The sequence below is a fragment of the Macaca mulatta genome, chromosome 2 (assembly GCF_049350105.2).
Source record: "Macaca mulatta isolate MMU2019108-1 chromosome 2, T2T-MMU8v2.0, whole genome shotgun sequence".
In the NCBI taxonomy this organism is placed as follows: Eukaryota; Metazoa; Chordata; class Mammalia; order Primates; family Cercopithecidae; genus Macaca; species Macaca mulatta.
Window position 1 is genome coordinate 126,067,738 of NC_133407.1, and position 13,573 is coordinate 126,081,310.

The window sequence follows — 13,573 nt, forward strand, 5'->3', positions numbered from 1 at the left end:
ATTAATCAACAAACATTTATTGAGTACCTGTTATGTTCCAGGCCTTGTTGTAGGTATTAGGGAGGCAATGATGATCAAATGTGTATATGTGTCTGAATATGGAGAGTGATATTTTCAGGAATGTTAGCTTTGGAAAAGCTTTGGTTATTCAAAGTCCTTGTTTGACAAAATAGGACACTGAACCTCAGGGAGGTGAACTGAGGGAGGATCTCAACCCAGAAAACTTGGTGGCCCAAGATCACCCAGCAAATTATTGGCAGAATCATGAGATCTGACACCAAGTACATTACTTGTCTATTTGACACCAGGCCACCTGCATATTGCTCAGGTGTCTTTGGTCTGATTGTTTATTATCAGTAAGATGATTGATATGCTAATATGTTTCACCATAGTAACAATTTTACTACATATGTCTCTTATGGCATTATGTTTTATATCTTAAATATATACAATAAAACTTATTTTCAAAAAAGATATTGATGGCCGGGTGTGGTGGCTCACGCCTGCAATCCCAGCACTTTGGTAGGTCAAGGCTGGTGGATCATGAGGTCAGGAGATCAAGACCATCCTAGCTAACATGGTGAAACCCCGTCTCCACTAAAAATACAAAAAATTAGCCAGGCATGGTGGCGGGCACCTGTAGTCCCAGCTACTCGGGAGGCTGAGGCAGGAGAATCGCTTGAACCTGGGAGGTGGAGCTTTCAGTGAGCCGAGATAGCGCCACTGCACTCCAGCCTGGGCAACAGAGTGAGACTCCGTCTCAAAAAAAAAAAAAAAAAAAAAAAAAGATATTGACATCTATGACTATTTGGAAAGTGACATTTAAAAATACTTTTTGTATGCATATCTGAGGCAGAGTGAGAAAGTGCATTTTGAGAAATGAGAATCTTGGATTTTACAGTGTGCATTTATTAAGAAGCAGTGTTTAATTCTACCATTCAGAGCTGATGCAGGGCAAGTAAGCCCCAAAGTAGTGCTTAGCCCATGAGGGTTCTTGGCTTCACCCAGGAGAGAATTCAAGGGTGAGCTGATATTATTGAAGTGGTAGTGTAAAAACTCCAGTGGTATTACAGTGCTGTGACTGCTCCTGCAGAGTAGGGCTTTCCCACAGGCAGTGCGCTTAGAGTAGCAGCTCAGGGCAGTTGTGTAGTCATATTTACACATGCTGTTAATTACATGTAGATTAAGGAGAGGTTTATGTAAGATATTTCTAGGCAAAGGGTAGTAACATCTGGGTCATCAGGTCATTGACATGGAAATGAGCGGTAACTCCATGGCAATGGTAAACTGACATGGCACACTGGTGGGCATGTCTTATGGAAAGCCACTTTTGCCCCATCCTTGTTTTACTAGTTCTCAATTTGGTCTGGTTTCTGAACCCCACGTCCAGAGTTAAGTCCTTGCTCTTACCTCAGGGCAGTCCTAACCTGAAGTGGACAACCATGTAGCCAAGGATTCCCCATGCTTGGAGGTGTTTAAGTAAAGATTGAGTGACCATCTGTCAGGGAAAAGGTAGTAGGCAAGGGTGGCGGAGGTACTAGACTCGGTAAGACTTTGAATGAGTTGCTTTCTAGGTTTTCTTTCATACTGAAGGCCACCATGGCTTATTACCAATGAGCTAACACTGAAGAGTTGATGGAAATGTCCATTTCTCGTTAGGACCAAAACCTCTTATTCACAGCTGCCAGAAGGATTGTGAGCAACCTGCCCAACTGTGAGTGGTGACCCTACTACATGTCCAGGTGGAAACCAATGAGAGGGCCATGGGCTCCAGATTTTATTGACAACTTGGGACTGTCTTTGAGAAGCTGACTATCTTCAGCTGTGGTTAGAAGCAATGAGATGACATTTTCCACCAATTCATAGAGATTCTAACCATGACTGTGTCTGGCTCAATGGAAACAGAGATGTAGCCTCCCTTTTCTCTTTTTGAAAGGTGGAAGACTGTCTTTTTAGGGAAAGGCTGCCATAGGACTCAGCCATTTTACTCTTTCCATCAAATAACTTCAATTATTTTTGTTGTTGTTGTTTTTGTTATTCATCTTAAATAACCTCAATTGTAACAAGCTTAAATGATGATATCTCTATTTTCTTTTACAGGGCCATATTTTGAAATAAGCAAATCTGAAGGATAAAGAATATTTTTAAGTCCCTTTTTAGCAAACTCAGTACATCAGTAGTATTTTCTTGTCAGATTGCTATTTTTCTTCAGTATTTTGAATGCTAGTTATTTTGAAGTAAACATCATAATGCATTTCTCATTTTACTTATAACCAGGTGCTTATAAATTTTGAAAAGTAGAAGAACAGAACTATTTGAGGATAACAATTGTTTGAAAGAAAGGCTCTGTGTGTGTATGTATGTGTGTATTGGAAGATTATGTGGCAAAAATGGAAAACACTGAGCAAACTAAATCTATTTACCTAAGTTAGTTTCTTGTTTTGGGGTGAGCTTGATGAGAAGTATGCCAAAAAGATCATTCTTCACTTGGAAAAAAAATCCAAGAAGAGAAACGAATCTGCTTCTTCATCAACCCACCAATAAGTAGTCAGATGGAAGTTCACATTTTATTTCTATTCACATCGTAGGAAGCATAGAGAGACTCACTCCTCTTAGCACACAGCATGTCTCCAAGCTCTTTTTTATGCTCCATTTTATTCCATTCTGCAAAGCTGTCCCATGGCATCCATACTCTGTTTAAAAATCGGCTGATACAATGTGTGTGGTAGCCTATATTTTAGTTAGCACTGTTTTTGTTTGTTTGTTTTTGTTTTTTTTTTTTTGTTTTTTTGTTTTTTGTTTTTGTAAAAATACAAATTGGGTCTCACTCTATCACCCCAGGCTGGAGTACAGTGGCAGGATCATGGCTCACTGCAACCTTGAACTCCTGGGCTCGAGCAATCCTCCCACCTCAACCTCCTGAGTAGCTTGGACTACATGCTGCGCCACCATGCCTGGCTACTTTTTTTTATTTTGTAGAGATGAAGTCTGGTTACGTTGCCCAGGCTGGTCTTGAACTCCTGGCCTCAAGTGATCCTCTCGCCTTGGCCCCACAAAGTGTTGGGATTACAAGTGTGAACCACCACACCCAGCCCTTAGTTGGCACTTTAAAAGATCTCCACGTACTCTGAAAGGCATATACTATTTAGCATGAATTGAACAAACCACAATCATATTCACTAACAGCACAATTTTGGATAGCAAAAAGCTACTAAAAAACACACACATATCTGCATAATTCTCAGGTTATTATTCACAACTATTATTTCTTTATTCACAATTTGCAGACCTGTAAATTGCCCATGCAAGGGTTCAAATTTTATTTTTTTAATTGGTAAAAAAATTCCCAAGAAAGCATTCCTAGACTAAGACTTGCAGGTATGAAGATGATTTTGAATCTATCTTTATTTCTGATAGTATTAAGAATATTTAATGCCCCCAAAGAAGTAGCATTCCTGTGTTTAACTTTTTTTTCTTTCTTTTTTTTTTTTTTCCTGAGATGGAGTCTCGCTCTGTCACCCAGGCTGGAGTGCAGTGGAGTGATCTTGGCTCACCGCAACCTCCGACTCCTGGGTTCACTCCATTCTCCTGCCTCAGCCTCCCGAGTAGCTGGGACTACAGGTGCCTGCCACCACACCTGGCTAATTTTTTGTATTTTTAGTAGAGACGGGGTTTCACCGTATTAGCCAGGATGATCTCCATCTCCTGGCCTTGTGATCCGCCCACCTTGGCCTCCCAAAGTGCTAGGATTACAGGCATGAGTCACTGCACCCGGCCGTGTTTGACTTTTAAGAAATTAAACAGATTATAAAATGACTTAGTGACATTATCACAAGGTTTTACGACAATTCTCAGACACCGGATAGGTACATTTTGAAAACTTCAGTTTTGCAGGGGAGCAAACAAGTTCATAGCGATTTGAACCCTTGACTTCTGGCTAGCAAATGGAAGACGGGGCACTAAACCTAGGGCTCTTGAAGGAATAGTGAAGGATACCAATCGTTCTCTTCCATGTGTTACTAGTAGTAGTCTCTGTATTTAAATGCAAGTAAGTAAATGTTATTTCAAGACCACTGTTATTTTAAAATGTAAATTTTACTCATTTTAACCTTTTCCTCTTAATAGCTATTCTCCAGCACAACTGTCTTGATTGTATTGAACATTAAAAAAAAAATAGAGTCTCTCATTAATAACTTTCCATCAAGGGACCCAGTTCTATCCTCATGAGTTGAAAGTCAGTAGGGCCATATTCAGAGACTGTTATAAACTGAAGAATAACAAACTAAAATTTAAATTTCTTGGTATTCACAAAGGAAGAGCTACTGGTTATTAACCTCCTCTCAATAGGGAAACTTCTCTTGTGGCTCAGATGTGGAAGGGGGGCAGAAAAGCCTATTTTGCATCAATTTATCAGTGAGAGCCTTATACAGTGTAACATTAGAGGAGGGTCTCAGTTCAGAAAACTGCCTTAAAATAGGCTGCAAGTCAACGCTTCCAAACTGAGGAAAGGCCTCATGAATATTTGTTCTGGAGTTCCTAAAATGTGCTTGTAACATCCCTCTACTTTACTCCATACTGTTTGCTGCATCCCAAAGATGTAAAAGACTAGCGTGAACAAAATGATTTCCTTAAAAAAAAAAAAAAAAGGAAGGAAACTAATAGGGCAAATCCAACACTAGGCTTTACTGGAGCTTTTCAAACCATCAAACCATAACCACCAAACTCTCCATATAGGAGTCTCTAGTTTTTCAGAAAGGGGAGTCTGAGACTGACCCTCTGGAGCCTCAAGTCAAGCCCTCTTCCCATCTGGGGAATGGAGATGGCACCAAGCCTGCCAAACATTTTCAAATAAGACCTAAAATTTGCCAAGCATTTGTGGAAATTGACAAACTTGCAACCCACAAGATTTCCCATAATTTATCCTGCAGGGTATATGTCCCATTTAAAAAAAAGCACACTGTGGTCAAATACTTTTAGGAAAATCTGGGTTAAACAGAGTTACACAAAATTCTAGGTCAGTGGAGTAGGTATTGTTTCCTAAACATACTTGGCCATAAAGGTTTTTTTAAAAGGTGCATCTAAAAGGCCTAGACCAGGGAATGGCAAACTACGAACCTGTTTTGTTAACAAAGTTTCATTGAAACACAGCTACCCTCATTCTTTTTTTTTTTTTTTTTTTTTTTGAGGCGGAGTCTGGCTCTGTCGCCCAGGCTGGAGTGCAGTGGCCGGATCTCAGCTCACTGCAAGCTCCGCCTCCCAGGTTTACGCCGTTCTCCTGCCTCAGCCTCCGGAGTAGCTGGGACTACAGGCACCCGCCACCTCACCCGGCTAGTTTTTTGTATTTCTTAGTAGAGATGGGGTTTCACAGTGTTAGCCAGGATGGTCTCGATCTCCTGACCTCATGATCCGCCCGTCTCGGCCTCCCAAAGTGCTGAGATTATAGGCTTGAGCCACCGCGCCCGGCCCCCTCATTCTTTTACATACTGTCTATGACTGTTTTCATGCTTTCGCACTACAATGACAGAGTTGAGTTGTGACAGAGATTATGCGGCTCCAAAAGCCTAAGTATATATTATACGGCCTTTTGTAGAAAAAGTTTGCTGACCTCCCTGCCTAGACCCCTACCGAACACACTTTGGGAAACACTGATTCCTAGAGATAACACGATTAGAGTAAGACATATCACACAAATATCACAGCCAAGTTTATATTCCTTCTTCCTTATTTATCTTGTGCAATAAGAGATTTCATTTCATAAAACATTTTTTTCAACCTCTTCCTGCACCCTGCCCACCTCCTCCATCCCCCACCCTCTTGCCATTTGGGCAAGGAAGTTATGAGCATCATAGTAGAAGAAATGTATGGTGTTTCTCTCTGTCTGTACTGACAATGAAACCCATATGACATCATTAATCCATTTCTGTATTGCTCTCTAGCCATTTGTACCCAAACTCCGATGGTATCAAAAAAGGTTTCCTTACTTGACTGGTTCCCATGACTCCCGCTCAAAGCCCCTGTGAATGGATTGTGCAATTGAGGACTCCATCAGATCCACATATCTAACAACAAGTGGGGCAAACAGGTCTTGCAGGTGTTTGTGAAATTTTCCATTGCGCAAATTATCTAGGACAGAGAAGCAAAAGCTTGTTAAGAACCCACAGCTACTTTATCAATGTACAACACACACATACAGAAGATTGATTGTCTTCTACATTAAATATACTGCTTCTAAGGAAGCCAAAAAGAGAAGAGAAGGAAAAAAGTACATAAAAACATTGAAATGGAATTCAAAAACACTTTACCCCTTGGTATTGATCTTCTAAAAGCAAAAACGATCACGCTACTTTAAGAAACAACAAAAACAACAATTCGCACCATTTTTTTTTTCTGTTTTCCTTGCACCCACTTCCCTTCCTCCCATTAAGTTACTAGGAAGAAAGAACATTCTTTATACTCTGCCCTCCTTCATCACCCTCTCTGGGGAGGAAGGTCTATTTTATGGCTGTTGTTGCTATAACATAGTTCTGAAATGCTTGACATGTTATTCAGCTGGATTTTTTTTTTTTCATCTAGAAAGCATCTTTTGATAAAAATTGCAAAATATGAAGAGGTTAATTAATTTGAGAGCCAATAAAATATACAAAAAATGGATGCCTCTTCTCACGTTACTCTCAGGTTATTCTGTCTAGTTAAGAGAGAGCTTCCGTAGAACAGGACACTTTTTGGAAGAAAGGGAATATCCTTCAGATGTATGTTTCTTTTTTGGGGTGGGGGGTTAACAATAATAAAACCATGAAGAGCTATGTCAAGCCTGTAGTCTGCTTGGGATAAAGACATCTTAGCAATTGGTTTATCTGCACACTACTTAGGAAAGTCAAACAGTCAAAGATAATACATACAGTCAGTACGGAGAAAATCATTCAGCAGCTGAAACAGTGGAAAACTGTCCCATGTATCTGGAGGTTGCACCTCTAAGGCTGCATCCATGTCTACTGCAAAGAGTGACAGGAACGTCTCTGCATGCTCCACCATTAAATCTGACCACCACGCAAAGGCCTTTGAAATTTGGCAGAAAAACAACAGACAAAGAGGTGATGAGCTTCTTTCTCGGACATAAGATGTGAACTCTAGCCCTCACTGTTCAAAATTAATGGTGCATCCAGCAGGGTTTGGTAATTTTATTGTAAAGAGAACAGAATTTTTGATACAATTTGGGCGCTAAGTGTCTAAGGCAGTGCTTTGTGTGATTCCAGGCCTGCCATAGAGAGCCTTTATTCTGACCTGTGGGTCAGAGGATGCTGCAGTAGAAATGACAGACGTGGAATATCTGTTCAATTTACAATAACTCAGTACGTTTTGAGTCATGCTCTTTGTCATTGCTGTTGGCTAGTTCTTGCTCTAAGGTATTAAAATCTGGGAGTTTCTTCACTGTGTTTATGGGTTTTCTGCTGGTCTAACTTGAAAATTTGCAATTATTGTTCACTTATATCTACATATCTGGGGCTTGTCTATGGTCTCATACAAAAACTCAAGAACTCACGTTTCCTATACATTGGAAATGTTACTCCTATTTCATACTAAGTCAAAGAAAACCATTGTTGCAATTGTCACAAAACTTTTGAGTTGAAATCTTTTTAAGCAAGGAGCCTTTGGTTTTGTATCCAGTCTGGAGGAAAGATCAGGCTTAGGCTAGAAAACACTGAGTAAGATCAGGACTTATTTTTCTGGGGGTTGGAGACATATGTACATTGAAAACCAAAAAATATCAGTGAAGTAACTCATTTTCATGCACATGGGCCCTTGGAAATCATTGTGCGGGGTCTCAGGGGGTGACATTCACATCAGACTGAGCCAGATGTGAATTCAATTCAAAGGCATGCATGCATGTTGACTAATCATTTCTGGCAGGGAGCATGCAGAATGAGTGGCAGTGTCAACAGGCCCTGTTTTGCCGATTTCAAAGAGAGCAGAAAAACAAAAACAAATTGCCAGCCCCTTCTGGTCCCCCACATCCCCATTCAATGCCGCAAAGTATTTACATTGGAAACACTTTCCGGAGCATTCACCAAAAAAAGATGGGAAGGCATTTGAAAATATGAAAGATGATTATGGAAATAATTCCATAAATGATAGGGTTTGTTCAATGACCAAGCTCTTTTGTGATCTATTAGTTATTAGAGGGATATTCTAACAGCCACTAGGAGGCAGAATAGGGGTCCACCTCTCTTCTTTCACCAGATTTCACTTTACTTACTTCTCCTTTATCAACATGTGGCTGGTTTGCAAATTAAATGAAAAAAATCAAGTCATGGACCATTCTGCAAGGTTGGTTTGGCTGGAAATAGACACCTGCTGTTTCCATTTTAATTTACAGTAAAACCTCACTGATTCAGAGTAATGTGAGAGGGGAGATGCTGGCCTGTCAGCAGAAAAAGCCTAACTTATTGGACTTTCTAAAAAGAGATATCCTTTTACTGTTTTTGAATGTAGCCTATAATTGGACACTAAAGTAAAAAGTATTCATTAAGTCTACATTAGTTATTAATGCATCATAAGTGTAAAAGTTTTTTATAGGTAAGTTGACTTATAAATTGAAGTCAAAGAAACAGTAGATTTAATTTCATAGATCCTAAGATGGAAAAAGGGTATTGGATTCCTCTAACTTGTAAGAAGAGTCATTAGAATTTCCTGAGAAAGTTGAGATCAAGTCAAATATATTACATAAGAAAAATTAAAAGAGTCACATCTGCAATTGAATTGTCACAGATTCCAGTATTTGAGTCTGAACCGATGAGGTTTTATTGTAGTTTTACCACCTGCAGATGAGAGCCCTGGGGTTTAGGGCTTACTCCACTGACTACCTAGCTAAGTCCAGTAGATAAAGTAGCCCTCCATGCCACCCCCAGAACTTTCCCAGCCACCAGTCTTTTAGGCAGAGACCATCTAAATCCTGGAACTTGCTGGATGAAGTTCCATCTCCACCCCTATGTGGAAGGCTGATTCTCATCAATCCTGATTCCAGATATTTGAAAAATTCACATAGTTACACAAAATGTTGGCTAGTACTTATTCTTTAGTTATTCAATTAACTTTACATCTTCAGGATGAGTCCAAGAAAAGTTATTGGGAAGATTGAGTTGCCTCCCCAGACATGATTTGCCCTAGAATGACAGGAAAAAACAAAACAAAACAAAAAAACGAAGCTCGAATGTTTGAAATTAAAAGTTTCTTAAGTTTCTTAACCCAATCTCGTATCTGGCTCTCATCAGCAATTTTTTTTTTTTTTTTTTTTTGAGACGGAGTTTTGCTCTTATTACCCAGGATGGAGTGCAATGGTGTGATCTTGGCTCACTGCAACCCCCGCCTCAGCCTCCTGACTAGCTGGAATTACAGGCGCCTGCCACTATACTTGGCTTTTTTTTTTTTTTTTTTTTTGTATTTTTAGTAGAGATGGGGTTTCAACATGTTGGTTAGGTTGGTCTCAAACTCCTGGCCTCAGGTGGTTTGCCTGCCTCGGCCTCCCAAAGTGCTGGGATTACAGGCATGAGCCACCGTGCAGGACCTCTTACCAAATTTTTTACTTAACAGTTGCAAACCAGAGGTCATAAGAAGTGCCACTTCTACGATCTATAGAGAACTTACTCCCTCATTGTAATTTAATATATTATTGAGCAACTATCTACCATCCTTGCATTAATAATCATTTAGATATTAATAGCCCTGCAAAGAACGATGACTACTGTTGTATGAATCATTGCTATTGGAGTCTGGTAGAACAGTTTAGGTATCTAGTGAACCAAGAGAATTTAAATTTGGGGACTGTAGAATAAGTGAGGACCAGAACTATTTTTGTACATTCAAGGAATTCTTTTCAAAACCTTGTAATCAAACCTGACTCTCCAAGAAGAATAAAATCATTCTAGCAAGGGCAGTAACAGCCAGAAAGCCAAAGTGTAATTCCAATTAAATGAACAGAATCTGTGTGACTGGGTTGGGAAAGGCCAGGCTTAAAAAATATTTATTTTATGCTTGCTTATACAGGTGAATGCTATTTTTGTACTTGAGCTAACTCACAATGTTCATGGGCATCTAAAGTCTTATAAACCTTTTCCAAAGACAATAAGGAGAATAAGGAGTTATACTTTGGCTACTAAATACTTACCCAGAGTTTTTCATTATTCAAAGACAAAGATGTGTGCTTTAGGGGTACAGTCTACATCAAACGCACTGTATATTTTGCACACAAACTAACATGTATATATGTACTCATCTAGATACCACAATACATATATACATATACATACGTATACATAGAGAGAGATTGGGAAGGTGTAGCAACCATACATGAAGGCATAATTTGTGTGTGTATGTTTGTGAATAGATTAGACTCTGGAAACAGAGTTAAGCTGCAATTAAGAGATAAATGTGACCACTGCTACCATATACTGCATATGTGTACATACAATGTATTCTTAGCTAGAGAGATTTCTTTGCTTGGGACATTTAATTACTTTATCTTGGAATTTAAAATGTCTTTAAGGATTATTTTTTATTTATTTTTTTTTAGTTGGAGGAGGCAAGCCTACTAGTTACTTTGATTTGAGTGGTACCACCAAACAGCATGGCCACACAGCCAAGATCCAAGCTTAGGATTTAGTCTTTTTTTTCTTTTTCTTTTTCTTTTTTAGTTTACTGAGCACCCAGAGAACATGGTAGTGAGTATTGATCGGTAGAAAACAATTGTCGTACTTTTTCTTCTGGGGAAGAAAAACCCCATGTTTAGTGTGCCAGAGGTAATGCTACATCTTCTACTGTACTCCAGCCAGTCTTGACCCTGGTTGTACACTGGAATCACCTGGGCAGCTTTTAAAAATTACCCATGCTCAGCACCTCCCTGGAAGATTCCAGTAAATTGAGCTGGGGCAAGACCTGGGGATCTGAATTTTCAAGAGCTGTCCATGTGATTTCAATCTGTAAGTGAAAGTTGAGAACAGGTGGTAGTGCCTTTCTGGTCCACTGCACCTTGAAATGAATCTGCTCTCAACACATTCTGTTTATTCTGTTCATTTGGTACTTTCCACACAGGTTTTGTCACTTTGATAATTAGATATTCTTATATTTTGTTTCCTTAGCAATTTGTTCCTAGCAACACAAGAGCCAGCCTTTGTGGGGTGCTCACTTTGTGCCGGGCATAACACCAGTTGCTTTACTGAACGTGGCCTTCCACTCTAACAATGACCATCTATTGTTGTCTACACTTTACAGGATGAGAGAAGTTATCCTGGAAGAGAAGAGGCAAAGCTGGGATTCAAAGTCAAACTTCTCTGGCACAGAGCCTAAGCTCCTGGACACCCTGTGTTCTGTTGTTTGAAGGACAGGCTGTCCTATGCCTAGTTGTCTTTCAAAAAGCACCAAGGTAGTTGCCTCGCTGCTCAGCAGATGGAAGATGCTCAATAGGTAGCTTTTGATTGATGGAGAAGATTTTGTGATTGGGTAAAATTATTAATTTTGGAAAGAATTCTGTACGTTTATCTAAAAGAAAATTTGGTCTCAGGCACTCCAAAGTATGCTGAAGTTTTCATTACTAAGTTTTAAAGTTGGTAATGGGAATTGAGTTGATGTCTACCCTATTTATTTGCTTGGAATGGCTTTTGAATATATAAGATTAAAACATTTTGTGATGATGGTTATTAGGGCAGTTTAGGATAAGGATTAACACAGTGAAAAAGGGCTTTTTGGAAAAGTGAAACGTGCCTTGTTTAGCATATAAGCCCTCCTTTGGTGTTTCTTTTGAGTAATTTAGAAAAATATACATCCTTTCTTAGCCCTTAGCAGCCTCCAAAAATAACGTGATTATAGATCAAGTATATCTGTCATTTTTCTTCTCCTCTGATTCACTTAAAAGCACAATTGTGACTGAGAAAACTGTCCTCTTTGTATTTATGTCTTCAAGAATGTGTGGGTTTTGTCCAGCATCATGGGAAGAGCCTCAACCACTCAGATCAGAGGAGGGCAGGCCGGAGCCCCTCCATGCCTCTGGAGATGACTTTGAAGACACCTGAGAAGAACACACTTACCATCACTGGAACCCTAGATGCCTGCAGTCTGAAAAGAACATCCTATAGGATAGCATAGGAAAAATATTCTAACCCACTTAATTGTTTACATGTTTGGAGGTTATCGATTTGCTTTTCCTTATCACTCATGGCTGTGCGTTGCGGATAGATGCTGTATGAATTAGTTCTACCTGCCTCAAGAGGTCTTACCCCCATTCTCTGAGGGTTTTCAGGGAAAAAATTCTTCAGCACTCTCTCTATATATAAATACTGTATATATGATTCACATAGAGACGGTTGTTGAGGAAGATTAGTATCACTCCAGCGAGCTACTGGTTACTTGGTTTGGTACTCATCTGCTGTAATAAAGGTAAGTACAGACAGACATAGGAAACTACACCAGGCTAAGGACAGAATCAAGGCAGGAAGGAGGCGTTGTGTTGGGATGTAACTGCAGTCGTTGTTAAGTATATCAATTGCTTCATGCACGCACAGGAGAATCACCCACATTGACCCTGATGTGGAGGGTCACCCATTTCACAAGCAGTCCACTGGAAGTTGCTGTTACATTCCTTGGGTCAGTGTTAGAAAGCAGGAGCACCAGGAAAAGTCCCATTAGAAGACATGGTACTGGAAGGGCATGCACAAAGTATGACAGCAGGTGGCTGGTTCATTCGGTTTAGTCACATACCTCTTTCCCCTGCCACGATCAGCCAAGATTGAATAAAATAGTAGAAAAACAGGGAGGAAATTTAAATATGCAATCAGGCATTAGTCGGGATGGTTGGATTTATGGTGTATTATGTATTATTTAACTATACTGGCAATTTCCATTTAGTCATGGAATGGTCATTTTAGGTACTTGAGAAATTACTTTTAGGAAATGTCATTTTTCCCCTTTGTTGTAAATCTGAGTGTAGAGATAGGGGGAGAATTATGCCATTTTCAAAAAGATTATTTTAAGAGAGATGATTTTAAATCTCAATTTTGAGATGAGCATTGATATAACCATTTAACCATCATGAAATTTTGGAATCTTTTCTTGAAAGTGTTAGATTAAGTCCTTATAGGTTTGGGATTTAGTTAGCCTTGAAATCCCTTGGTTTATAATTATTATCAAAAGGATCATTTTGATAGTGGTTTGTTAAAAAAAAGTAAGCTATATTTATTTAGATGTATGTTGGAGAATCGACAAGTTGCACAACACAGAATAATTTGCTTCTATCACTGTGTTTAACAACCCAGGCAATCGAAGATTAAAAAAAAAAAAAAAAGAAGAAGACTCTAGTACAAGCAGAGTAAGTTACAGAAATAAATTGAGAAAGAAGGTCTCTTGTTCACACACCAAATAACTACTAATAAAAACAACAGTGGTGGCAACAAAAACAATCACAAAAAACCAAAAAATATTTTGTGTTCTGGACAATGATAACCAGATGCTGCTTGAATGATTAAAAAGCACTCACCTCATTTGTTTGTTGCTAGAAACATCTGAAAACTTAGGCTGAAACATACAA

At 39.3% G+C, this 13,573-nt stretch overlaps 1 protein-coding gene across 13 annotated transcripts in view; it reads right to left on the minus strand.

The window, feature by feature from the left end:
- Positions 1 to 13,573, minus strand: part of CADPS (calcium dependent secretion activator) — a 483,498-nt gene that overhangs the window by 90,119 nt on the left and 379,806 nt on the right. For 10 of the 13 annotated variants that reach the window (XM_015130515.3, XM_077993272.1, XM_015130512.3 and 7 more), the window contains 2 exons: positions 6,900 to 7,056; positions 5,982 to 6,123 (listed from right to left, as the gene is read on the minus strand). In XM_015130515.3, coding sequence (XP_014986001.1) covers positions 5,982 to 6,123; positions 6,900 to 7,056 — 299 coding nt within the window. Of the gene's footprint in view, positions 1 to 5,981; positions 6,124 to 6,899; positions 7,057 to 8,254; positions 8,276 to 13,573 lie in introns of all 13 variants that reach the window. The other 3 variants (XM_077993270.1, XM_015130501.3, XM_077993267.1) reach the window with 1 other exon arrangement.